Source organism: Schistocerca cancellata, chromosome 2 (genome assembly GCF_023864275.1).
Source record: "Schistocerca cancellata isolate TAMUIC-IGC-003103 chromosome 2, iqSchCanc2.1, whole genome shotgun sequence".
In the NCBI taxonomy this organism is placed as follows: domain Eukaryota; kingdom Metazoa; phylum Arthropoda; class Insecta; order Orthoptera; family Acrididae; genus Schistocerca; species Schistocerca cancellata.
This window is the reverse complement of record NC_064627.1, coordinates 598723569-598750998: the sequence shown is the minus strand read 5'-3', so window position 1 is coordinate 598750998 and position 27430 is coordinate 598723569. Positions and strand designations below refer to the sequence as shown.

The following is a 27430-nucleotide window of genomic DNA, read 5'->3' as shown; positions in this document are numbered from 1 at the left end:
TTCTAAAGTAAAAGAAGATCGCAGATCTTCATTTCTATCTCATTCTTTTCTTCAATGTAATTAAATAAATGTTATGTGTCAAGATGATAATATTGAGTAAGCATGAGGATTTGCAGCCGGCCGGAGTGGCCGTGCGGTTCTAGGCGCTACAGTCTGGAACCGAGCGACCGCTGCGGTCGCAGGTTCGAATCCTGCCTCGGGCATGGATGTGTGTGATGTCCTTAAGTTAGTTAGGATTAATTAGTTGTAAGTTCTAGGCGACTGATGACCTCAGAAGTTAAGTCGCGTAGTGCTCATAGCCATTTGAACCATTTGAGGATTTGCACCAACGTTGGCGTAAGAATAACTAGGGAAATAGTTTCATGCTGTCACCTCACTTACTAATTTGATGATATTCACGGCGTACGAATGGTAAGACTCTGTAAATGATTCCTTTACCTTAGTAACTGTTTCAGATGACGGAACACAAGTCTGCCTCGAGAGCATCGGTACAGCAGCTGTTTCCTCGGTTCGTTCTTATTTCTCATGACAACCTTACATAACTAGTTCAGTCAGTAGTAGACCATTTGACATGCCAAGAGAATTTCAGTTGCGTTACGTATGCGTGTCGGTGACGAAGCATTCCCAAGCGCAGTCAGGGCTAGCAAGGGAACCCATGAGCGCTAGGTCTCAAAAGGCCAATGATGTTTACGAAATTCGCAGCCCCACCTATTGTCAACCATGCAGCCACAATGTTGGCTGTTAATGACAGCAGGGGAGGAACTGTGGGTATGGAACTGTGAGCACAGCATGATGCTACGTAGAATAGTTGAACAGCTTAGTCGACGAGAAACTCACAAGTGCTGCAATGCTAGTGGTACGGATACAAAGCTGACCGATGTTAATGATAAACAAAGCAAACGTTGTATTACATCTACAACAATAGTTGCCGAAAATGACATTTCCTCAGAAACGAATACAAGGAATTTCGCAGAGTGAGGAAGAAGTGGCAGGTGGAATATTAGCGTTTCTGAAACGTGAGTCATTGGAATGTGTGGAGTAGTATACGATCAACTTTATGGACGATGTACATGAGGAGCACAATAATGACGATACGCGCTTAACAGGTGAAAGTGATATTGAAACGGGTCAGTAGTAGGGAGCCACAAATACCGGCTCCAGTGAAGCGTACTGAAGAACAATCATTGTCCAACAGCTGGTACTGAACATAATTACGTGCGTGGAAGATCATCCACAGCATAATACAAAAAAACGTAAAGAAAAGATTTCTAATAACTCCGTTGCAATACATCGTGTAGTGCATAAGAAAAACTGTGCATATACACTCCTGGAAATGGAAATAAGAACACCGTGAATTCATTGTCCCAGGAAGGGGAAACTTTATTGACACATTCCTGGGGTCAGATACATCACATGATCACACTGACAGAACCACAGGCACATAGACACAGGCAACAGAGCATGCACAATGTCGGCACTAGTACAGTGTATATCCACCTTTCGCAGCAATGCAGGCTGCTATTCTCCCATGGAGACGATCGTAGAGATGCTGGATGTAGTCCTGTGGAACGGCTTGCCATGCCATTTCCACCTGGCGCCATAGTTGGACCAGCGTTCGTGCTGGACGTGCAGACCGCGTGAGACGACGCTTCATCCAGTCCCAAACATGCTCAATGGGGGACAGATCCGGAGATCTTGCTGGCCAGGGTAGTTGACTTACACCTTCTAGAGCACGTTGGGTGGCACGGGATACATGCGGACGTGCATTGTCCTGTTGGAACAGCAAGTTCCCTTGCCGGTCTAGGAATGGTAGAACGATGGGTTCGATGACGGTTTGGATGTACCGTGCACTATTCAGTGTCCCCTCGACGATCACCAGTGGTGTACGGCCAGTGTAGGAGATCGCTCCCCACACCATGATGCCGGGTGTTGGCCCTGTGTGCCTCGGTCGTATGCAGTCCTGATTGTGGCGCTCACCTGCACGGCGCCAAACACGCATACGACCATCATTGGCACCAAGGCAGAAGCGACTCTCATCGCTGAAGACGACACGTCTCCATTCGTCCCTCCATTCACGCCTGTCGCGACACCACTGGAGGCGAGCTGCACGATGTTGGGGCGTGAGCGGAAGACGGCCTAACGGTGTGCGGGACCGTAGCCCAGCTTCATGGAGACGGTTGCGAATGGTCCTCGCCGATACCCCAGGAGCAACAGTGTCCCTAATTTGCTGGGAAGTGGCGGTGCGGTCCCCTACGGCACTGCGTAGGATCCTACGGTCTTGGCGTGCCTCCGTGCGTCGCTGCGGTCCGGTCCCAGGTCGACGGGCACGTGCACCTTCCGCCGACCACTGGCGACAACATCGATGTATTGTGGAGACCTCACGCCCCACGTGTTGAGCAATTCGGTGGTACGTCCACCCGGCCTCCCGCATGCCCACTATACGCCCTCGCTCAAAGTCCGTCAGCTGCACATACGGTTCACGTCCACGCTGTCGCGGCATGCTACCAGTGTTAAAGACTGCGATGGAGCTCCGTATGCCACGGCAAACTGGCTGACACTGACGGCGGCGGTGCACAAATGCTGCGCAGCTAGCGCCATTCGACGGCCAACACCGCGGTTCCTGGTGTGTCCGCTGTGCCGTGCGTGTGATCATTGCTTGTACAGCCCTCTCGCAGTGTCCGGAGCAAGTATGGTGGGTCTGACACACCGGTGTCAATGTGTTCTTTTTTCCATTTCCAGGAGTGTATTTCGAACAAATCCACAGCGATATGACAGTGTAGTGTATAAGAAAAACTACGGATTTTCGACGGAGAATAACGTTCACTTGTTACAAAAACCGATGACTGCGAGTTTCAAGGATGGTCGATAGAATGTCCATGAGTCACCCACTACGTTATGCACATAGTTTCCAGTTATGTAAAGGGAAGCAGTGGATGGTTGAGTAACTTCAAACAATGCTACAGAAGACGTAAGGTAACGATATTTCAAACAAGGCGTCAAATTGACGATGCTCAACAAATTGCGAAATCTTCCCGAAAATTTGTAGACGAGATAAAGAAACCTATCCCATCTTTCAGTAAGTAATTTTCTTCAACATTGAGCAATCAGGATTTGAAGAGGAAAGTCATATGAAAGGAACCCTGGAAATTACAGATACCAGAAGAGCTGCATCAAGAGCAAATAACATCAATACCTTAAAGCGTACATATACAATTGTGCCAACTGTTGATCTGGATGGTAAATTAGCTGGAAAGTTGTAGGTTCTCTGCCCCCTACGATTCCTTTTCGTGTGCGTATTCTTCGGCAGTAGGGAATATTTATGTCATAGTAATCAATAGTGATAAATCGAGCGTAAAAGAACTAAAACTATAAAGGGGCACTGATTTAGCCCAATACATGGTCCAAATAACTTGATTTCGTTTGATTCCTTGTCTGCGTACAAAAATCGTACTCCTTTAGTGAAAACTGTCTCCTGAAAAGTGTGTAACATTGCAAAATCATACCATTTCCAACCACTGGATAGATTTAGCCTATGGATTGTTTTTTCCGTGCATATAAAACATATTATCACTGTGTCTGTAGCTACGCCTTAAAGGACAGCCAGTTTCATGATGAACTCCAGGAAAGTGTCCCTTTCGGTTGCATGCCATCACACTCTATCAGTTCTCATCACCCCGTTACACTAATAAGATTCTATATGGGTTCTTTAAGAGTGAATACGCAGCTGAACATTCTGCACACTTTGTAGCTCCCAAGGACTCGCCTTCGATTTTGATGGTGCGAACCTCTATGATCACTCCGACGCGTCATTTTTTCATTTTTTCTTTCGGTGTTCATGCTGCAAGTTGACAGCTTGTTTTGAACATTTCTTGAATGTTGTAGATGTCTGTTTTATGAAGTGTACTACAAATATCCCATAGATGATTGACCTTTGCTCCTCCCGGACACTCATTTTCCATGGTGCTCCTCATGCACATGGCGAATCTCTAGCAGCCAATATTTTTCCCGTCATAAATCTTAACACAGCACTTTCAAGTTGTTCTGGCGTAGCCACAAGCGCCCCAACGAAGATGCGGAACGCAAGAGCAGAGGAGGCGGTGAGGAAACGTCGGCCAATAGTGCGCGGAATTGAACCGCGCCGCGCCAAGAGCGAAACCTGGAGGAAGTGAATATAAACGCGCTCCTGCTAGCGTCGGCCGCTCAGATCTGCCCAGTCTGCAACGGACATTAGTGCTACGCTCTCAGATTGTCCTGATCCGTATCAAGTGCTTACTTGGACTTTGTGTATAGCAAGAACTTTACTGTTTTCATGTCGCCTCCCGCTAGTGACATTTGCTGTAATTAATGTTAAGTATTGTCAATTTGCCTTCTATAAATAAAATTACTAATGTTACTTGTTTGAACTGTTGTATAGCATTCCGAGAACGCAACGTCCTTCACGCACGCTTTAGGCAACGAGTGGGAAAGACCCCACACAAATGACCTTCACTAAAGATTGTTTTGCTACCTCACACTCAAGGGATTCTTTGCGAGAGGGAATCTTTATCAGGGCAGTTTCAAATGGGTTTTAAATGTCCAATACTACTAGCGAAGTCACATCCAGTTTTGCAGAATCAAAAAAGGAATTTCAATATTTGTTTTATGTTTTTTGATTTTATAATTTATTTTACACCATAGCAATCTCAAAATCGCTTAGAAACACGTTGGGGAATACTTTCCGGTATAATAACTGTGGCCAGTTAATTACTAGCGGGATCTGTTCCACGCGATCTAACACCCTGGAAGTTGCGGCGCTCATTGCGCTAAGTTCCATACGCAGTCTGTCAGCGCAGAAATACTCATTTGCTGCTGAATGGTGGTATAGCGGCAGGTTCTTGCCTCTATACCTTCTATGCTTCCGCAGATGGTTTCCTGTCCTCAATTTGTTCCTCAGGACGACCTATAAAACCCTTTTTCTGTGTTCTTGTTTAGTGAGAATGTGGCCGAAATAAAACTTAGTGTGCTATAAATTGAATAGCTTTTGACTACACGATTAGTGTCACATGTAGAGCCAGCTATACAAACAAAAGAGTGGTGCAGTGTATATTCATAGGGAATATTCAGGACTCACTTGGAAGTTAAGTAAAGAACAAGTTACGACTTTATGGTACCTGTTTGTATACGAAAGAGTCTGCATACAAGAGATTTGTGTGGTTCATACTAGGATACAGCTAAAGCGTATGGGACCCATATCAGAGATACCGAGTGTGAACAAAGAAATGGGGCGTGAATCATCAGGTGGTGAAGAAGGCGTGGTAACCGCGCTGAAACCTAGGTCAACATCCTGTTTCTATTTTCAATCGAGGCGGATTCTTTATAATCATTGAATTATTCACTATTGCTGACACGCTGCAATGTTAAAAGTTCTCAATCATCAGGTCCTTGTTTCATAAGCGAGAAAGTGTAGCAGAAATCTGAAATATTGTAGTTGTCACACTCGGAAAATACGCAGTAAATGACACAGAAATATAATGAGACAAATCTTAGAATCGGATATTAGCCTTGTGTATACCGATATTATGGTGATCGAGAAGACAAAATTAGAATATTAGTGGTCAATACTGAGTACAGGCAGTCGCTGCCTCCAATCTCGATCAATGACTCAAAAGGGTGTAATGTATGGATCAATAGAACGTCGCCTCAGCCACACACTTCTTACTGATTTGCAGAATATAGATATCGGAAAGGTATTGGTAATGAATGGTCCTGATCTTTCCATGTTTAGTCAAATAAGTAAAAAGGACACTTACGCCACGAATATTTCTGTGAAGAAAGAGGGTACACTGGAATCGCCAGTACTAGGAAATGGAATCCTGATTCGAGAAACTGACGCGGTCGTTACGTACCAGAGCGGTGGTGTAGTTGTCCTTCAGCGTGATGTCGATGCCGTTGAAGTACCATTTTTTGATCGATTCAGCACCTTCCTGTTGTTCCTCCTTTGTCGGAAGTCGTAGATCGTTCCCCACGATTTCATAGAAGTTGTCGTTGAGATTCTTTATTGCTGCTTCTGTTGATAATTGTCCTCCAGCTGTCGTCAGAAAATAGTGAACATTTTAGAAAATAATCCAAATAATCCCGATAGTAATGTAAATTACTAAAATTCAAATGATGGTTATTATGGATACCATCCGTACAATAGATTCACTTTTAATAATGAATTTTAGTTATTTTGTCCTTGTTACACTTCATTATTTAAGGGAAAATTAGACATTACCAGTAATCTATATTATCCAGTATTTATGGACCTACAGCCAATGTTCGACTGTGTATCTATTGCATCTCATTGACTTGCATTGTAGTAAGCAGGATAACAATGAGAAGATACAACAGGTTTCAGGTACTCGTAAAGTTTTTGTAGAGTACTCACATTGGTTTATACCATCTTCGTCGTGAATTAACATTCAAATATGATAAAGGTACCGAAAATGTTAAATTCCAAATGAGCGTGCTTCATTTTTAATGTCATGGATTGGGCACTGTAGCATACTGATCCTCATCTATTATATTGAGTTTTATAAAGAAACATTTCTGATCTCAATGTAGTGATATCACTACATCACCATCAGAAATGTTTCTTCATAATACTCAATATTTTCATTCGTTTTCTATGTAAAACAAACTAGTTAATTTCAACTACTTAGGACTCATCTTTTTCTTAAAAGTAAGACGTCCATATTAGCAATCTCAAGCTAATTGCTGATAATAATCTTACTTTGACATACAGTGAGTTATCCATTACATATACCAGTCATGTATCACTAATTATCTGAATAGCTGCATTACATGCTTCAGCTATTTGTTTCCGCTGTGAAGCATACGATACTTCGGTTATGTGATGTTTGCGGGCTATCCACGTATTACCAAATATTAAGTTACATCACCTAATTTAAAACCTGCAGTCCGATGTGTGTTAAATATGAAGTTCTTTTATTCTTGCAGAATTTCGCTGCACTGTATTGCATTTTCATATGGTCACGCTTCAGCAAACATACTGCTATCCAACAGCGATCTCTGTGCCTGACTTCACAAGGATAGGACCAGAAAACAGTAACACATGGAGAGTCAGCTACAGCGGGAAATTTATTCAAAACTCATTTCAGTTCAAAATTAGTTATTTCCACTGCCTCTGCATCTCGTTTAATATATCCCGCCACAGAATAAGTATTACGCTACGGGTACTTTGTTCAGATTAACGCTTGCTGTATTACAGTACACATGTATATTTTACACCATAATATTCGCACAGTATAATCTATACATCTACGTATTTCGAGATATTTACCTCTCCAAAATATTTACGTCTATCACACCATGTACCGAGGAAGGCGTCCTATACAGTACTTCGACCGAAATGGCAAACCTGTTAGTGTCTTCCGGGCCACAAAACGACTAAAAGAACAGAATCCAGTAGTACGATATATAGAGTTAGCGGCTCGCGCTGAGTTAAATTTCAAAGGCTACCAGAGTCATTTTTGACATACGCCCTCGCTTAAGGCTCCCTTTTCACATTAACGTTCTGGACAGAAGCCCTGCAAACACGCAAGTGCTGTGAATCTCTTTGGTGTAATTCGCGAACGTATAATACGGAACAGTAGCACTCTGTTCTAATTCTGTACCTCGAATGTGCACGTTGTATCAGCAATCACCAGTCTTGCTGACGCATCGTACCTGAAATTAACGACATTGAGCTAATAAATGAATGATCTTTGTGAAGTAGTGGAACCTCTTGTCAGGCGACGTAATTGTCCATATGAGCGATTCCTTCAACGGTTGTATTCAAATTTCCGAACACTTGAAACGCGTAATTGTCTGTTGTCAAGATGGTAGAAATAGATGAACGTGCCGATCGTGCGCTCATAAGATTTTGATTATCAACACTTATATTATCAGTCTATCTATGTCCATGCAGAGTATGAAATAATACACTCCTGGAAATTGAAATAAGAACACCGTGAATTCATTGTCCCAGGAAGGCGAAACTTTATTGACACATTCCTGGGGTCAGATACATCACATGATCACACTGACAGAACCACAGGCACATAGACACAGGCAACAGAGCTTGCACAATGTCGGCACTAGTACAGTGTATATCTACCTTTCGCAGCAATGCAGGCTGCTATTCTCCCATGGAGACGATCGTAGAGATGCTGGATGTAGTCCTGTGGAACGGCTTGCCATGCCATTTCCACCTGGCGCCTCAGTTGGACCAGCGTTCGTGCTGGACGTGCAGACCGCGTGAGACGACGCTTCATCCAGTCCCAAATATGCTCAATGGGGGACAGATCCGGAGGTATTGCTGCCAGGGTAGTTGACTTACAACTTCTAGAGCACGTTGGGTGGCACGGGATACATGCGGACGTGCATTGTCCTGTTGGAACAGCAAGTTCCCTTGCCGGTCTAGGAATGGTAGAACGATGGGTTCGATGACGGTTTGGATGTACCGTGCACTATTCAGTGTCCCCTCGACGATCACCAGTGGTGTAAGGCCAGTGTAGGAGATCGCTCCCCACACCATGATGCCGGGTGTTGGCCCTGTGTGCCTCGGTCGTATGCAGTCCTGATTGTGGCGCTCACCTGCACGGCGCCAAACACGCATACGATCATCATTGGCACCAAGGCAGAAGCGACTCTCATCGCTGAAGACGACACGTCTCCATTCGTCGCTCCATTCACGCCTGTCGCGACAGCACTGGAGGCGGGCTGCACGATGTTGGGGCGTGAGCGGAAGACGGCCTAACGGTGTGCGGGACCGTAGCCCAGCTTCATGGAGACGGTTGCGAATGGTCCTCGCCGATACCCCAGGAGTAACAGTGTCCCTAATTTGCTGGGAAGTGGCGGTGCGGTCCCCTACGGCACTGCGTAGGATCCTACGGTCTTGGCTTGCCTCCGTGCGTCGCTGCGGTCCGGTCCCAGGTCGACGGGCACGTGCACCTTCCGCCGACCACTGGCGACAACATCGATGTACTGTGGAGACCTCACGCCCCACGTGTTGAGCAATTCGGCGGTACGTCCACCCGGCCTCCCGCATGCCCACTATACGCCCTCGCTCAAAGTCCGTCAACTGCACATACGGTTCACGTCCACGCTGTCGCGGCATGCTACCAGTGTTAAAGACTGCGATGGAGCTCCGTATGCCACGGCAAACTGGCTGACACTGACGGCGGCGGTGCACAAATGCTGCGCAGCTAGCGCCATTCGACGGCCAACACCGCTGTTCCTGGTGTGTCCGCTGTGCCGTGCGTGTGATCATTGCTCGTACAGCCCTCTCGCAGTGTCCGGAGCAAGTATGGTGGGTCTGACACACCGGTGTCAATGTGTTCTTTTTTCCATTTCCAGGAGTGTACATAAGACAAAGAATCTCTCGATAAACGATTTCAAACGTGAGCGTATGGATACTATAAGCTTAACACGTTCCGGATACGTTGTTGATGTTTCTCCTGGAGAAAGTAACGATACCTTCATGTAATTCTTGAAGATTTCCTGGCGTAACGGCTACTCCTTTATGTTGCGGGCTGGTAGTGTGATGACCTCAATATACTGTCACAGCATTTCGGCTGACAACCATTAAGCCATCTTCCAGTGAAAAACTCATCTGAAGACGACTGAACGGTAGTCAGCCAGAATATTGTGGCAAGATGTAAATGTAATTCGGCTGCAACACCGAAACCTCACAGAACGATAAAATTCATGATATACTGGCGGAGGACTATCGCAAAAAGTTATGTGAAAGAGTTGTAACGTATCTGATAAGAATATATTTACAGGGTGTTCTGAAACTATTGGTTCTAATTAGTGTAGGAAGTAGAGAACATCAAAACATATATATTCCGATTACGAACATATGATCTCTGAAGCCAGTTCTAATGTTAGGGAACATTTTATTACTGGTAATAACGTTAGCAGTGGTGTCGGTGTCGTTGAGTAGGATTGTACAGCATGTTCCTGTATCCACAGTTCACATATTTGGGCATTTGTAAATCCATGAGGTACTCCAACTCCTGCTCATTAACAGTGATTCGGTGTTAATGCGTGGGCCGGCATTCTCGGAGTTGGATAGTTGGATCATACAGTCTTCGATAACGCCTCAGCGGGCAGATACCGTAACGTTGTGGAACATGTGGTGCTAGAACTGCTGGAAGATTTATCTTTGAATGTTAGACAAATAATGTACTTCCAGCACAATGGGGCGCCAGTCCATTCCAACACTGCTGTGAGGAATCATCTGAGAGCCACCTTCGGGAATCTATGGCTCGGCCGAGGTGGCCCTGTGGCGTGGCCACTGAGGTCACCTCAGGTGTCTGGAATTCTTCCACGGGATCTTATCAAGCAGCTGATGTAAAACCGTTGTGGAAACAGAAGACCTTGTTGCTAGAACTTCCGTCACTGCTAGTGCGATTGCGGACGTGCCAGGAATCATAGAATGGACAAGACAGTCAATGGTCCGACAATATACTGCGTGCATAGAGGCCAATGGTCGCTCATTCGAGCATTTCGTGGGAATGTCTCTTCTGTAATTGGCATGCTAAACTACCTTCTGCGTAAACAGTCCCTAGCATTAAAAACTGCTGCCGGCCGCTGTGACCGAGCGGTTCTAGGCGCTTCAGTTCGGAACCGCGCTGCTGCTACGGTCGTAGGTTCCAATCCTGCCCCGGGTATGGATGTGTGTGAAGTCATTAGGTTAGTTAGGTTTAAGTAGTTCTAAGTCTAGGGAACTGATGACCTCAGATGTTAATTCCCATAGTGCTTAGAGCCATTTGAACCATCAGAAACTGCCGTCAGAGACCACATGTACCACGACTAAATGTATTTGTTTTGATGTTCGCTACCTCTGGTATCATTTTGAACGAATAGTTTCGGAACACCCTGTATAATATCTTGATTCAAGTGTTCAATCCCTGCTGCGTTTGTTGCCTCCAGACGAAAAACGCTCGAGGAAAGGGACTCTGTAATCGTTGATGGATATTTTCAAGCGTAAACTGAAGAACTTCTGCCACTGATGTCTGGCGACAGATCAAACATGTACCAGCCATCTCAAGTCAAGGGCAACTTGCTGTCTAATAAAAGGAATGGCGAACGATGGAACAAACAAATTGACAGCAATCGACTTTGCGTTGAGGATTAATTTTTGTAAATATTTTCTTCTGCTCTTCACGCCGAAGTTTTCATGGGTGCTGACAACCTGAGAAAAAGTTAGTCATCTCTGGAACACGCCAGATTAACACCGTACAAGTTTCTTCAGACATGCCTCCTGTACCTGAGGCCACTCATAGAGGGTGAGAGCTGACAGATCTACCAGTCTGTAGGAATTTTGGTATATCAGGATAGTTCCTATTGAATTGAGATCGGGCCAGGCGAGGTACGATAGAATGCGAGAGTGTTCGTAAAACCAGGATCTTTTATTTACAGCCTTGTGAACACTGCTGCCAACATCTTAGAAGATGTGGGCGGACAAAGCAAGCATCTCATTTAGATGGAAAGGAAAGTACATCACTGAGGACATTGAAATCAATAATCGGGATCATGCACACGACAACCTAAATAAATGAGCCTGTCGTGCTAGGAAAACAATCTCAAAACCTCATAGAACCATCCCTGGTGTCAACTGAAAACCGCACATACTGAGAGTTAATTACCATCACTGCACTCGATGACTCGCATCGTCATACAAAATCGTCATACCACACTACACGAATTTAGTGTTTTAATGTCCAGTATGTATGTTATTTCGCTCACTGAATATGTTCAGCTTTGTATTATAAGGGTCGATAAAAAAGTCTACGTTCGGCAGACTTACGGTGCAGAATTGGTATGCCAATCAAGCAAAATAAGAGTGCACTGAGGAAATCACACCACCGATGCAGCAGGTGGAAGATACTCGTTAGGTAAAACACAATGTCCTGCTCTGCAAGAAGTGCTCTGCCAGAAGTTCGTAATTGCTTGCTGCACATCCCCGTTCAGAAAGCACCGTCGGCCCTTCAAGGCACTTTTTATAGAACAGAAAGTGTGGTAATCGCATGGCGAAAGCTCAGGACTACAGGGCGAGTGGTCAGTGCCTGGCACTTGAGTTGGCGTAACTTATTCGTTACATGTGCGATAAGGGGACGTGCGTTGTCAAGAAGCAGCAAAAGGCACAATGCCGACTTCTGTCCAGGGGGAGTAACGCCTCAAACAGTCTGTGCTTTGAACCTTTCCTGGGAGTCCAGTAGTAGATTCCCATGCACCACGGCATCCGACGGTTCACCATCACTGCAAAACTAGCCGCGCGGGGTAGTCGTCGGTCTAGAGCGCCTTGCAACGGTTCGCGCGGCTGCCCCCGTCGGAGGTTCGAGTCCTACCTTGGACATGGGTGTGTCTGTTGTTATTAGCGTAAGTTAGTTAGATTAAGTACTGTATAAGCCTAGGGACCGATGACCTCAGCAGATCGCTTAGAACTTACCACAAACTTTCAACATAAACTAACTTACGCTAAGGAAAACACACACACCCATCCCCGAGGGAGGACTCGAACCTCCGGCGGAGAGAGCCGTGCGAACCGTAGCAAGGCGCCTCAGTGGTGGAGACACCAGTTGAATGAGGTTGGTCTCGCAGATCGGTCGGCGTCTTGTCGAATCGCGACCGGCAAGCAACTTAGCACATCATTCCACACCGGTCGCTTACGATTGACATGCTCCCCCATTCTCATTCTTCTTTCTCCGATAACGTTACCGGTGTTTGCCGGCCGCGGTGGCCAAGCAGTTCTAGGCGCTTCAGTCCGGAGCCGCGCAACTGCTACGGTCGCAGGTTCGAATCCTGCCTCGGGCATAGATGTGTGTGACGTCCTTAGGTTAGTTAGGTTTAAGTAGTTCTAAGTTCTAGGGGACTGATGACCTCAGATGTTAACTTCCATAGTGCTCAGAGCCATTTGAAATTTTTTTTTACATGTGTTTGTTCTTCGGCAGCAAAGAAAAGAATGACAGGATGGTTCTGTTTGGTCGCATATGGTAATAACGTCTGCATCACCCACGATCCGGATTTACGGAACGCTCGTCGGAAAGACAAGAGTGCCACACCAATCCCTTTCCTACAGGTCGGTGCTTATATATCCGCTTTGGAGTCGTGCTACACGCTGCAACAACGCCACTAAAAGGAAGCTTTTTGATCGCCCCTTACATGTTGTAAGCTGTAGTTAGATTTCTATGTATAACAACGCAAATAATTTCCATTTTACCATATTGCTGCCGTTGCTATACACAAAATGATATAGTGCCTTGTTACATTGGTATTTTACCTAGCACACATGCTATGTGAAACGGGAGTCGATATGGAAGATATAGGCCATCCGGTATTAGAGTTAGAATCCTACAGAGATTAGGATAATTTACGCTAAAGTAAGATAGAAGTCACAGACGAGATTCCTCTGGAATTTTTAATCGTTGGGGTAAATGGTAACCAAACGACATTCCGACATTCCAGTTGGTTTGTAGAATCTATGAGTCTGTCTTTCGGAGAAACATCATACAATGCCGACGATAGCAGAGGTTTGTAAGTGCGATAATTATCGCTAAATCAGCTTAACATCTCACGCATCGAAGTTGTTGACAAGAATAATCTACAACAAAGTGGAAAAAATGAGAATCTGTTAGATGACGAACAGTTTGGCCTTAGAAAAGCCAAAGGTACCAGAGAGAGAGAGAGAGAGAGAGAGAGAGAGAGTTCTGATTTCGCGCTCGATAATTGAAACAAGACTAAAGAGAAATCAAGATACCTTCACAGGATTTGTCGACCGATTAAAAACGTTAGACAATGAAGAGTCGTGAAAGGTATTCGAAATTCTCGGGAAAATGTTTTTAAGCTATATGGAAATACGGGTAATACACAATATGCACAAAAATCAAAAGATAAAACTATGGAAGACAAAGAAGTGCTTGGTTCAAAAACGAAGTAAGACACAGAAGCAGTCGTTTACGCATATTTTTCGATCCATACAGGAAAGAAGCAATGATGTCAATGGAAGAAACTTTCATAAGTGGGATTAAAATCCAGGAAATAAGTGATAACATTCGCTAATGTTATTGCTACCCTCAGTGAGTCAAGAGGAATTGCGGAAGCGTTGAATGGAATGAAGTGCCTAAGACAATTCGCTATGTATTGAGAGTAAACCGACGAAAGTCTAATGAATAGTAACAGAAATGAGATTAGCTATGAACTCAACATTAAATTTGGGGACGGTAACTTAAACGTAATTCTACCACTTTAGAAGTATATTAACGCATTACGTACGATGCAAGTTGGAATTAAAATGCGGATTAGCACAGGCAAGGAGGGAATTTCTGCCTAAAAAATTGTACTAATGTCAAAAATCGACCTGAATTTAAGGAAAAATGTCTACGTTATATGTCAGAGTACAGTATTGTTTGGAAGGGAATAACGGACTGTGGGATCCCTGGGAAAGCAGATAATCGAAGCGTTTGAGATGGGGTCCTATAGAAGGATGTTGAATATTGGGATCAATGATAAGACAAGAAATGAGGCTCTTGGCAGAAGAGGAACTTATGGAAAATATCGACAAGCATAATGGAAATGGTGATAGGTGATGTACTAAGATATTAAGGAAAATCTTCCATGGAACTTCAGGGAGTTGTGTGGGGTAAAGCAGGAGGGAAAGACAACTATGGTTTATATACAACAAATGAGCAAATAAGGAAGGACCTCGGGTGTAAGTGCTTCTGAGAGAAAGATGGGAAGCGGAGACGTGGCGGGCTGATCAGACCAGCCAGAAGACTGAAAAAAGAAGAAAGTCGTGCTTTTGGATCAATGGAACTATCTGTCGTGGTTTGCTTTAGTCATTGACGCTTGGTGACTACTGTAAAGACGTTCGTATTTCAACGAGCTCCTGATAATGTAACTGACATACAGGGTTCACTACAGTATTCATGCGTATGTGTAGAAAAGAACGAGAAAATTTTAATTCACTTACGCTGTGTGTGTGCAATACGCTCCAGATCCGTGTCACCAGCCATGAAAGGTACCAGATTGTAGCGCCCCTCAGACACAAGTTTCCAAGGCTGTTCGGTCAGAAACGCTCCATCGTGTTCCGGCTCGGCACTTGGTACCCACACACATTGGAACAAACTCTTGCTATCCTGTCACAGAAAACTTTAATTTGCAGTTATTTCATGTGCAACAATACACTTTAACGTTATACTTATGTCAGGTATCTGCTGCATTCGAAGATGAGGCGCCACGTTATGTAAACTATAATGTGCTGTAATTTCTGTTAATTTCTCTTTATGAATAATATACTTTCAGCTATCTCGGATTCTCTTCATTTATCTATTTTTTGTTTTTTTAGCCGCTGCAAAAATATTTTCAAGCTTTCCTTTGAAATAAATACATTTTATAAAGCAGACATTCATACTACTACATAGAATAGATTGACAATATAGGGATAAGGGGAAAATACTAGTGCTGGTTCGTAGATGGTGGAGGAATAAATGATTTTATCGTCCTTTGATGATGTAAGTAAGTTGTAAACTAGCTCTGTGGAACAAATGTGTATATACAGCTATTTCAAGAAACAGTGCTGCTCGAGTAGTATGTCTATAGGTTTTATGGAGCATTTCGCCCCTGAATACGATGTTGAAGAATGCGATACCACTGACATCACAATCCGAGATGGCGACCACTTCATTTTGGAAAGTGCAAGTATTAGTGCAGGTTTACCACAGAGAGTTCTGATACTTTTAGCACTGTATATGTGGTAACTGGTTATTTCATTTTAAAGCATGTTAAAAATTTTTCACACCAATGGCATCTTGGCATTTTTAAGTGCTGTGATTGACCGAAGATTTTTAATGGTTGATAAAATGATTTCCCGACATCACCATTTTTAAATATCCCACCCCATTAAAATTTTTCGCCACATGTCTGCTATTCTTCTGTGATTACCCCTTTTCATAGACATGCATTTTTATTTAAGTGCCTACTGTGGTAGTCATTATCTCAGTATCTAGAACTTGAAACGTCCGTTATCATTCTTCAGTACTTTAGTGTCTCACATCCTAGCACGTTGATTTCTCTGACGTTTGTCTTTAACTTCAGCATGTTCATCATTGGCAAATTGTCAACTAAGTCTATATCTGCTTTTGGGTACACCTCACAATCCAGTGCCTGATTTTGGAATCTCGGTCTGATAGTGATGTAATCCAGCTGGTATTTTCCTTTGTTTACAGGCCCTTTCCAGGTACATCTCCTTCTCTTGTGATCTTTGAACAGTGTATTCGCAATTAAAAGTTGAAGTTTACTGCATAACTCTATCAGTCTTTACCCTCCTTCATTGCTACTACCGAGTCCATATTCTCCAGTAATAGGAAGTAACCACAGACCGAGCCATCGAATAACCACGCGGTTCAGTAATGGAAGAATAGCGTTTAAAGGTGTAGCAAGTAGCTGATGCTTTGTCAAATCAGGAAAAATAAAGGGTGCATTTTACAGGAAAAATGAATAGTGATTCCTATCACGTAGATGTGGTACCACGTACTCAAATAATGACCATAATTAAATACGGAACACATTGCTTTTCAATGCTGGGATCATTACAAAAATAATTCAGTTGGTTTGATGAGCTAGTTTGTTACTGCGAATGACATTTGGGATTAACACTTTCAGCTGTAAGAAAGTACCGTCAGGTACGCGTTTATTTTTCCTGTGTCCATGTGGCTACGTTGAGGGATCTTCCAGGTACACCAAATGTAACGAAGAGGTACACTAGGTGACGTCCTTATACCATCGTGGTACGTGGCAAAGTAACAGGAATATATGAAGGAGCAAAATCGACATGAGAGCTCACTGTGCATGGTTTACAGTAAAGTGTTCCATTGCTGGAGAAACTACTTCATGAAACACGAAGTTAGATCAGAATTTTCGGTCCCGGTCAAGGCCGAAGTCATCGGAGACGTGGTAAAGCTCGCATTTGGAAAGAACACTGACCGTATTATTTGCACAGCAATCATCCCGGCATTTCCCTCAGTCATTTTAGGAAAACCACGGAGAATCCAAATCTGAACCGACGTCCTAAGTGCTTTACCAAAGTACCACTTCTCTCGGCGCCTTTAGAAGCCAGAATTCAGTAGCAGTGTCGGTGATGGGATGCCTAGGTTGTTCTACGTACGTTCAATCGTATTAGGTGTAGCGTCTTACCCTCGTCCCGACAGTGCACACTATTTCGTCAGGCACTGTGCATCAGACCCATCCAGAAAAGCGAACATATAATTTTGCAATACGTCATCCTCATAAACTGAACCACTCGTACTAACCCCGTCATTGTTGGTGAACTAGTTTCTGCACCTCTCCATGCCAGTTCATACTGTGAAAGTTCATTTAGCTGTGCCTAATTACTGCAACATTCGTCTACTTTCATCCACTTCCTGTAGTCGAGCCTTGGTCTACTGCCACATCCCTCCAGAACTACTGCAGTGTACATCCATATTTAAACCTGTTTACTGCAGTCAGACCTGAGGCTCTCTTTAAAATCCCCTTCCCCTTCCCGACCTTAATTCCCACCATTATCTACTGTACTGTTAACTGACGTCTCAAAAAGTAGTTTATCAACTTATCTCTGTTTTTTGTCGATTTGTGATGTAAACATCTTTACTCTCCAACTCAGTTCAGTGACTGAACATATGGTAACCGACCCGCAGATGAAGTGTGCAGCATTCTTATGCAGTGTCACATTTCAAAGTATTCTACTTTCTTCCTGTGAGTACTCTGTATTATGGAAGTATCACTTTAAAGTAATTCTAAGCGGTTGAAATTTGATGTTCTGGTGTATGTGGAAAATTGAGCTGATCGGACAAGATACGTTGACACTGTCCACAACGAAAACGCTAAGGACAGGGTGGTAGGACATTTTTTAAGGAAGGGGGGATAACTTCAGTTGCAGAGCTGTATTAGAGCGGTGCTTCCCAAAGTTCCTGAGGTCATTACCCATTAGTATAATTAGCCCCCTCGCCCTACCATCATCAACTTTATCACCTATCTAGACTTAAGAATGAAAAAGAATTTTCAATCAACACTTCTGTTTTTAAAATGACGAAAGATAAATGGTGTATGATATTTAGGTTTTTTATTATAACATGAACTACCAAGTCTTGGTGCAACTATATCTCCCCACTTAAAATCAACCAAGTTGAAACCACTCAGTTGCTGGACTCTATACTTCTAAACTAACAGAAACTAGAAGACTTCGGGCAACCAGTGCTTCGTGTTTTACCGCTTCAATTAACAGTAAGAATAATGTGTAGGTCTTACGACAGTAGTAGCCGTTACTTAATTACTGCTGTGTTGCGCTGTCAGATAGTTCGTTTGTGTTTTCGAAGTTGATCATGAAGAAATATCTTGTCCACTGAGGTAACTAGCTGCACTAGTGAGACATTTAAACATATGTGACGTACGTGTCTGTTTCTCTGTCATAGATATATGGCACGAAGTACGTATGTAGTGGGTTGTTTAAGCGAGAAAGATGTTCGTACGTTCGTTTCACAAGCTGTGATATCGCCGCAATGTCACACGTCGTTACTAGTGTTCATAAAAAATGTAATTTTTGCTATTAAACCAGTAACAGTCTTATGAAATTGTAATAATTGCAATTATCTTTTAGGTATGATTTAATTTCGTGACCGGAACACAGCTGATCGCTTTTCATTTTATCTCTTAGAAAATTTCATTTTACCTCTTAGGCGGTAACTATACTCAGATTGGGAACCGCTGTACTAGACAGTGCTGTATGGAGAAAATTTATAGGGAAAGACAGAGATCAGAATAAGTACAACAAAGAAATAAATAACCAAAGTTGTTGCGAGTAGGTGTTACTCTGAAATTAAGAGATTTGAAGAAGGAAGGAAATTGTGGTGAACTGCATCAAACCAGTAGGAAAACTAATGACCAAAATAGAAAACAGGAAAAAACAACCATTATTTCAGAAAACTTTATTTTCTTGCAGTCAATCTCCCTTTTACATCCTTTTTTAATGTACCATTGTCAATTTGCAGTCCAAATAATAAAACTCGTTTACTACTTTTCCTGTACCTCAGTATACATGAAATTATGTAGTAAGTGCTCCAAATTTAGTTTCTCCCCAAACGAGAAACTCGGCGCTCCCATATAGCTCCTTTTTTTCACGATATTGAGAGGACTGTAAAGCGTACGACAGCAGAACAAAGTGATCACGCCTCTTGATTTACCTTCCAGGCGAAGCTATGGCTCACCTGTAAACAAGAGAGAGTTAACCTGATGGTGCACCACACACTCTTGTGTACCTTTGTCTAAGCTGACTGCATCTGGTGTGTAGACGAACAATCTGTCGAAGCCGACGACCAACAATTTACGGGAGATGAGTAACCCAAAAGCTTTCCCGTAGCCTCCGGGCTGGAAGGGTGGCGACCTACTTGGATGTCTTAACGGAACGAAGGGAAGATAAAGATCCTGCCACCAGATAGATGGTAGCTCTCTGTCGATCTTCCACTGACCGTCGCTGAAGTTAGTTTCTTTCCGTATTCTTGCCGGTAATTGACTATGGGCCCAGCTCGTGCTCCTATGGCCAGTATTTACACTGACAATGACTTGACCACCATAAATGACGTCCACATGTCTTGCTTTAGCTGTACTGCTGCCCTTTTTCTAGAACTCGGATAACGCGTAGAAAACACACACTGTATGCCACCAGAACCATTACACTCAAGATATAGGTTAATGGAGCGATGTGTCACATTAGTTGAGACAATGGAGTCTTACTCTGGAGGACAGTACTATAAATGGCGATTCGGCCATTCAGAACCAGGTTTTCCTTTATTAGTCCAGCTCATGTAAGGGCACCGTTGAATTCCTTCTAAATCCTTCCCCCACGTTGAGCCTGTGGTTGGTCTCTATTTCGTCTTCGACGGGGCATCAAACCTTGACATCCTTGTTCCCTCCAATACCCTGCATGCATAGACAGGGGTAGGCACACTACGTTCTCCTGTACTGGTGAACCATATACATTATCTGATCAGGTCTGCGCGCATCGAACCCTTTGCGACGGCGTGAAATCTACATTATTCAGTTCCGGAATCTGGGCAGGCCGGCCCACTTCAAGACTGTTACTGTCCACAAATCACTGCCTCATCGATGCTACTATATGACGAGGTGCATTGTCATACTGATACACGCAATAACTGTCTTCCATGTGTTCCTCTACTGTAAACAGTACATAATGATGTAAAATGTGTTCATATCCTTCAGCAGTCACCGTTTTCTTAAGATCAATACGGTGACCACACTTTCCAGTGGCATGGCTGTTGAGACCAATTCAAGCGTCACTCAGCATTCATTACAGAAATGTGCAGCTGATAAGGAGCTTCTCGACAATTGTACTCGATTCCTTTTAACTCTCTATGCACAGTCATTGGGCCGGTTGCGCAGTCATTGCGTTGGACTGCTGGTTGCATTTTGGAGCTCACGAATGATTCTTTCTGCTGATTTTACAGACACCCTCCACAGTGACGTATGGTGCCTGTCCATCAGTATGTGTGGTCTACCTTTTCTTGGATAAGCTGTGGTTGTTTCTTCGCATTTCTGTTTCACAGTCACATTTCCAGCAGTGAACTTGGGCCACTCTGGAAGGGCTGAAATGTCCTTCATGGATCTATCACTCAAGTGACGTCGGAGGACTAGTTCACGCTCGAAGACACTGACCTTTCCTGACCAAATTAGTCTGCAGTTACTGCTTCTCGACAAACAACTTGTTTCACACTGACGTCTCGTGTATGCAGTACACTTAGAGGGGAGCTGTTGATCAGATAACGTACGTGAAAAGTTTGAGTCCCTTCAGTATCACTACACTACTGGCCATTAAAATTGCTACACCAAGAAGAAATGCAGATGATAAACGGGTATTCATTGCACAAATATATTATACTAGAACTGACGTGTGATTACATTTTCACGCAATTTGGGTACATAGGTCCTGAGAAATCAGTACCCAGAACAACCACCTCTGGCCATAATAACGGTCTTGATACGCCTGGGTATCGAGTCACAGGGCTTGGACGGCTTGTACAGGTACAGCTGCTCATGCTGCTTCAACACGATACCACAGTTCATCAAGAGTAGTGACTGGCGTATTGTGACGAGCCAGTTGCTCGGACACCATTGACCAGACGTTTTCAGTTGGTGAGAGATCTGCAGAATGAGCTAGCCAGGGCAGCAGTCGAACATTTTCTGTATCCAGAAAGGCCCGTACAGCCAAGCACCTCCCTAGCACCGTTACACTTTCAGCAGGCAGCATGTACACTCCTGGAAATGGAAAAAAGAACACATTGACACCGGTGTGTCAGACCCACCATACTTGCTCCGGACACTGCGAGAGGGCTGTACAAGCAATGATCACACGCACGGCACAGCGGACACACCAGGAACCGCGGTGTTGGCCGTCGAATGGCGCTAGCTGCGCAGCATTTGTGCACCGCCGCCGTCAGTGTCAGCCAGTTTGCCGTGGCATACGGAGCTCCATCGCAGTCTTTAACACAGGTAGCATGCCGCGACGGCGTGGACGTGAACCGTATGTGCAGTTGACGGACTTTGAGCGAGGGCGTATAGTGGGCATGCGGGAGGCCGAGTGGAAGTACCGCCGAATTGCTCAACATGTGGGGCGTGAGGTCTCCACAGTACATCGATGTTGTCGCCAGTGGTCGGCGGAAGGTGCACGTGCCCGTCGACCTGGGACCGGACTGCAGCGACGCACGGATGCACGCCAAGACCGTAGGATCCTACGCAGTGCTGTAGGGGACCGCACCGCCACTTCCCAGCAAATTAGGGACACTGTTGCTCCTGGGGTATCGGCGAGGACCATTCGCAACCGTCTCCATGAAGCTGGGCTACGGTCCCGCACACCGTTAGGCCGTCTTCCGCTCACGCTCCAACATCGTGCAGCCCGCCTCCAGTGGTGTCGCGACAGGCGTGAATGGAGGGACGAATGGAGACGTGTCGTCTTCAGCGATGAGAGTCGCTTCTGCCTTGGTGCCAATGATGGTCGTATGCGTGTTTGGCGCCGTGCAGGTGAGCGCCACAATCAGGACTGCATACGACCGAGGCACACAGGGCCAACACCCGGCATCATGGTGTGGGGAGCGATCTCCTACACTGGCAGTACACCACTGGTGATCGTCGAGGGGACACTGAATAGTGCACGGTACATCCAAACCGTCATCGAACCCATCGTTCTACCATTCCTAGACCTGCAAGGGAACTTGCTGTTCCAACAGGACAATGCACGTCCGCATGTATCCCGTGCCACCCAACGTGCTCTAGAAGGTGTAAGTCAACTACCCTGGCCAGCAAGATCTCCGGATCTGTCCACCATTGAGCATGTTTGGGACTGGATGAAGCGTCGTCTCACGCCATCTGCACGTCCAGCACGAACGGTGGTCCAACTGAGGCGCCAGGTGGAAATGGCATGGCAAGCCGTTCCACAGGACTACATCCAGCATCTCTACGATCGTCTCCATGGGAGAATAGCAGCCTGCATTGCTGCGAAAGGTGGATATACACTGTACTAGTGCCGACATTGTGCATGCTCTGTTGCCTGTGTCTATGTGCCTGTGGTTCTGTCAGTGTGATCATGTGATGTATCTGACCCCAGGAATGTGTCAATAAAGTTTGCCCTTCCTGGGACAATGAATTCACGGTGTTCTTATTTCAATTTCCAGGAGTGTATGAACATGAGTGTATAATACCACCTATCTTAATGATCCAAAAATAATTACTGGAAGCAAAAACATACCTCTTCCGAAAGAGCAGTCTTTTCGTCCAACACGAGTGTGTATGCGTCCACATCTTTTAGGAACTTTAGTAGGTCCTTAGAAGTTTTCCCTGTGTATCCTAAATGTTGAGCATACCGTATTGCTCTGTCTGTTGCATTCCTAGAAAATGCCCACGGATTTAGTGCTGATCCACTCATTGCTATAGCATTCTTGTAAAGACCTCATGAGAAAAGAAAGTTACCAATTACTTCTTGTAATCACACGGAGTAATAAAGCACACATACTTTTATTTTAATAAAATCATTTCCTTTGGGTCTAACAGACTATTATGAATACACACTGAATTTGTTATATATATATATATATATATATATATATATATATATATATATATATATATATATATATAATTAGTTACTATACTTCCTATCCAGTTATGCATTTTTGTGTATTACAGGTCCAACATCAATTGTAGTAAGTTAAATTTAATCAACCAATATTTTAATTTTACGTTTTGGAGGTATAATGACTGATTTACAAAAAATGAAAATAGTGTATGCAAATGACTTTGAATGCTGCAATATCATGCTAAAGGCTGCAAACACAAAATAACGTTTATTATTTTGTCGTTACTCCGAAAAGAATGGATATTAAACAGTCAGGTGTATTTCCATCGTTTACTGTTTACAATGAGGACTGTATCGCTCAGAGAGAGAATTAGTTGTGCCAAAGGTTCAGTTTAACACGTAATTACAACCATGTTATGATTCATTTGTAGCTCAATAAATATATCGTACATTTATGCGGTTAATATTCTTTTGACAATGATAGGCCATAGTTTAAAAGACACTGCTCTTTTATTTACCAATATCTTTTATGACAGTTGTATAAATGGATAAGATTCAAAGAATAACGCAGTATGTTTCATTCCATTCTTGATATGCTTCAAAATCATTTGACATGTATAAATTATAAATGAAATAATTCTCTTCCTTTGAATTGTTAATGACACAGAACTACTGCCACAGCTGAAGGAACTTATATCAGTGATGGCAACATACGTACGGCGCACCTGAGACGTGAAGCACTGTGACAAAACTCGGATGATATGCTCTAAATTTTAAGCCCCTACTGGCGTGACATTTTAAATGTTAATTGCCAGTGTTGAGTTTTAGTGAGAGACAACATGTATATGATACTGACAGTCTCACGATATCCAGAGAGCATTCCGTAACATATCCTAAGACATTCGGACATACAATGACAGAAAAAACCGCAACACCAAGGAGTTGGTAAGCGTGTTTCTACATCAGAAATATGAAGTCTACTAAAATATCGCGCCGGTAGCGTAATAGTGGCGCTAGTAACGCTGCTATGAGGGTTTAAATCAGACTTGTTTTAAATACGCATTGTAAAAGTCGTGAGCGTGATTCACCTTTGAGATTGGAGTCGGTGAGTTGGTTTGAGGCAAGACAGCCTTAAAGGCGACAAACAAGCCATTATCAGTACCGCATTGAGTCTGAACACGGTCTTGTGATAGGGCTACGAGAAGCTGGATTCTTCTCATGCGATACAGCAGAAAGACTTAGCAGGAATATATCCACTTCCATGATTGCTGGCAGCGGTGGTTACGATAACGTACAGTCGAAAGAATACCGGCCCCAGACGGCCACGCGGCACTACCGAGAGAGAATACTATCTTGTTCGGCATATGGCTTGACACAACGGGCTATTGCAAATCGGTTATAGCTCCGAAACCGACGCCCTGTAGCGTGCTCTTCACTGACACCAAACCGCCATCGTTTGAGACTTCGGTCGTGCAAAGCCACAGCTCATTGGAGGGCACGGTGGAGGTCTGTTGTGTTTTCGTATGAACACTGGTTCTCTTACGGTACCAGTGATGGCCGTCTGTTCGTTAGGAGGGTAGTTGAGGGTCTGCAAACAACTGGTCTGCGTGCTAGACACCTGGAGTTGTGATGGGCAGCACTCCCGTGGTTATACCATACACCCTTACTGCAGAACTGCACGTCAGTCTGGTGATTCAAACTGTCGTGCTTCGAATCACGAATAGATTTCCAGAGGGTGTTTTCCAACAGAATAACTCTCGCTCACACACCGCTGTTGTAACCCAACATGCTCTACAGAAAGTCAACATATTGCCTTGGCCTGCTCGATCCACACGTCCGTCTCCAGTCGACAACATGTGGGACATCATCGGACGACAACTGCAGCGTCATGCCAAACAGTATTAACAGTTCCACATTGACCGAACAAGTGCTACATTTATGGAACTCCATCCCTCAAGCACATTCGGCTGCTATACAACACAATGCATGCACGATTGCATGCCTGCATTCAGTATTCTGACGGTTACACCGGTTATTAATGTACTAGTATTTCATCTTTTCAATGGCTTACCTCACGCTTACATTAACCTCTGGTCCTGAAATGTTAAGCACTTAACTACGTTACGTAGATCAATATACTTCATAATTTCAGTCATCCATATTAATTATTTTTTGGTATCGCGAGCATTTGCCGTCAGTGTATGTACGCATTTTAAATTACTGTTCCACGCCCATAACCTATTAAAATAGCAATGGCGGACATCAGTTAACATGCCTTTTCTCATGGGAGACAGGATGTGGTAATGAATAGATGCCCCTCCAGCACTTTGTCCGAAGATTGTCACCTTGTCTGGATCTCCACCAAACGCCGCTATGTTCCTCTGTACCCAACGCAGAGCCTCTATCTGGTCCTTAAGACCCATGTTCCCAGGGACCACCTCATCGCCGGTACTCAGGAAACCTACAGCAAAACACCAATACTTGTAGTGAAAGAATAATTTGAAACAACTGATGTATTTAACGCCGCAGTTTCAGCTAATAATAAGTTTAAAATAGATTTTTATATAACTAGAAACAGCAGTAACTTGTACTTTTTGGAAGAGTTCTGCATAAGCAAATTAAGCAAAAATTTTAATTTTGTAGATTCATTGCAACTACCCTCTTCGCCAGAATATGACAGTCTGATATCAGGTCATTGGTCAAGTTTCGCAGAAGCTTGAATTCTACCTTATTTACAAATCTATACTAATTACCGCAGTTGAGTTAACCTAACACACGAATCCCATAGCTATAATTACTCTTTTTACTACAAATAGTGGTTAAATTTAGTATTACGGAAGACACTTGAGACGAATAGATGAAAGTTGTACAGTACGTTAAGCCACATCTTTCATAATTTTAACAATCTCATTACTACAATATTAGCTACAGTAAGAATTAAGACTGAAGGTCATCTTGGCAGAGAATAGTGTTGCTTTAAGACCTAGATAATACATGCGTCACAATAATAACAGAAAGAAACTAATAGAAGTAAGAAGGTTTATATGGCTTGCCTGAAAGAAAGCTTTTAGTGAAGTATGTTAGCAGCAAATTCCCAACACAATGAAAGAAACAAGTACAAAGTATGAAGACAGAAGAGTTGTTTGAAGTTTTTACCAGGAAGAATGCGCAACGGCGATATGCGTGCGTAACGAACAGGTGGAAACTGAAGGTGGGTAATTCAGGAGTCCTCACAATCACCTGATCAAAATACACACACACACACACACACACACCGCTTTACATCAAATAACAGAAAAATTTAAGAAAACACTAAATAGACATGTTTCGGAGATGATAATATACTCTTGGCGGACAGTCTGAAACATGCACATCAAATTCTCACTGAGAGAAAGACAGCATAATCAAGTTACAACCCCAGATTAAATAAAAACAAAACTGAGTTATTTGTTGGCAAATATGGATTGCTCATAGTTTGAGAAATACTATCTTGATAAGTAAGACAGTAATAGTCGGTCACAAGCGCAAAAGTGCATTTAGTTGTTCATCAGAAACTTAAGATATTGCCATTTTTGAAAAACAGAAAATTTCTGATCAAATAAACTTAGGGCATGCTAATACATATGGTGAGGACTTTTATATGAGCTGTAATGCTGAGTGGAAGCGCAACGGAACAATTTGAACAGCAGAGAATAACACCAAGTAAGCCTCTGAGCGGCATCTTGGAAATACTAAGAACAGCGTGAGTGGACAGAACAGTCTAGGAAGTGTTGATTTGAATGAACAATCTGGCTTATGTAGTACTTAAACCATTAGGATATTAACGAGGATGGGTTGTGTATTAAAAGTGAAGACGGAAGGAAGAACGGCAAGAAACAATAGTAATGGACGACACTGGTTGAAGTAAATGAACAGCTGGTTCAAGACAGACTACTTCAGAGGTAGCATGTAAGCAAACATCTACCGCAACACGCTGCACGTAAACAGAACACGATAAAAGGAAATGTGTCCAAACGCACTGGCATGGCCAACTGCAGCTGTCGAAATGGACCTACACTGCTTCTCGTAAAATAAGAACAGTAATAGCGATAACATATGACAACTGAAAAGACTAACGTAGCCGTTAAAAGGAAGCACCTTCAGCTTCGTATAACGACAGGTGCTGTATATTCTCAGAGCTGCAAGACTTGTTCTGGAACAAGGCTCATTAGCGTTAATTTAAAAGCAAAAATCGCATGATTTCCTAATATCGTAATATCAAACGAG

At 43.6% G+C, this 27430-nt stretch overlaps 1 protein-coding gene across 1 annotated transcript in view; it reads right to left on the bottom strand.

Moving 5' to 3' along the window:
• LOC126156935 (venom carboxylesterase-6-like) overlaps positions 1 to 27430 on the bottom strand; it is a 67595-nt gene that overhangs the window by 15721 nt on the left and 24444 nt on the right. Inside the window, exons 5-8 of the mRNA XM_049916342.1 lie at positions 25440 to 25625; positions 22838 to 23037; positions 14999 to 15164; positions 5886 to 6067 (exon numbers count right to left, since the gene is read on the bottom strand). Coding sequence (XP_049772299.1) covers positions 5886 to 6067; positions 14999 to 15164; positions 22838 to 23037; positions 25440 to 25625 — 734 coding nt within the window. The remainder of the gene's footprint in view (positions 1 to 5885; positions 6068 to 14998; positions 15165 to 22837; positions 23038 to 25439; positions 25626 to 27430) is intronic.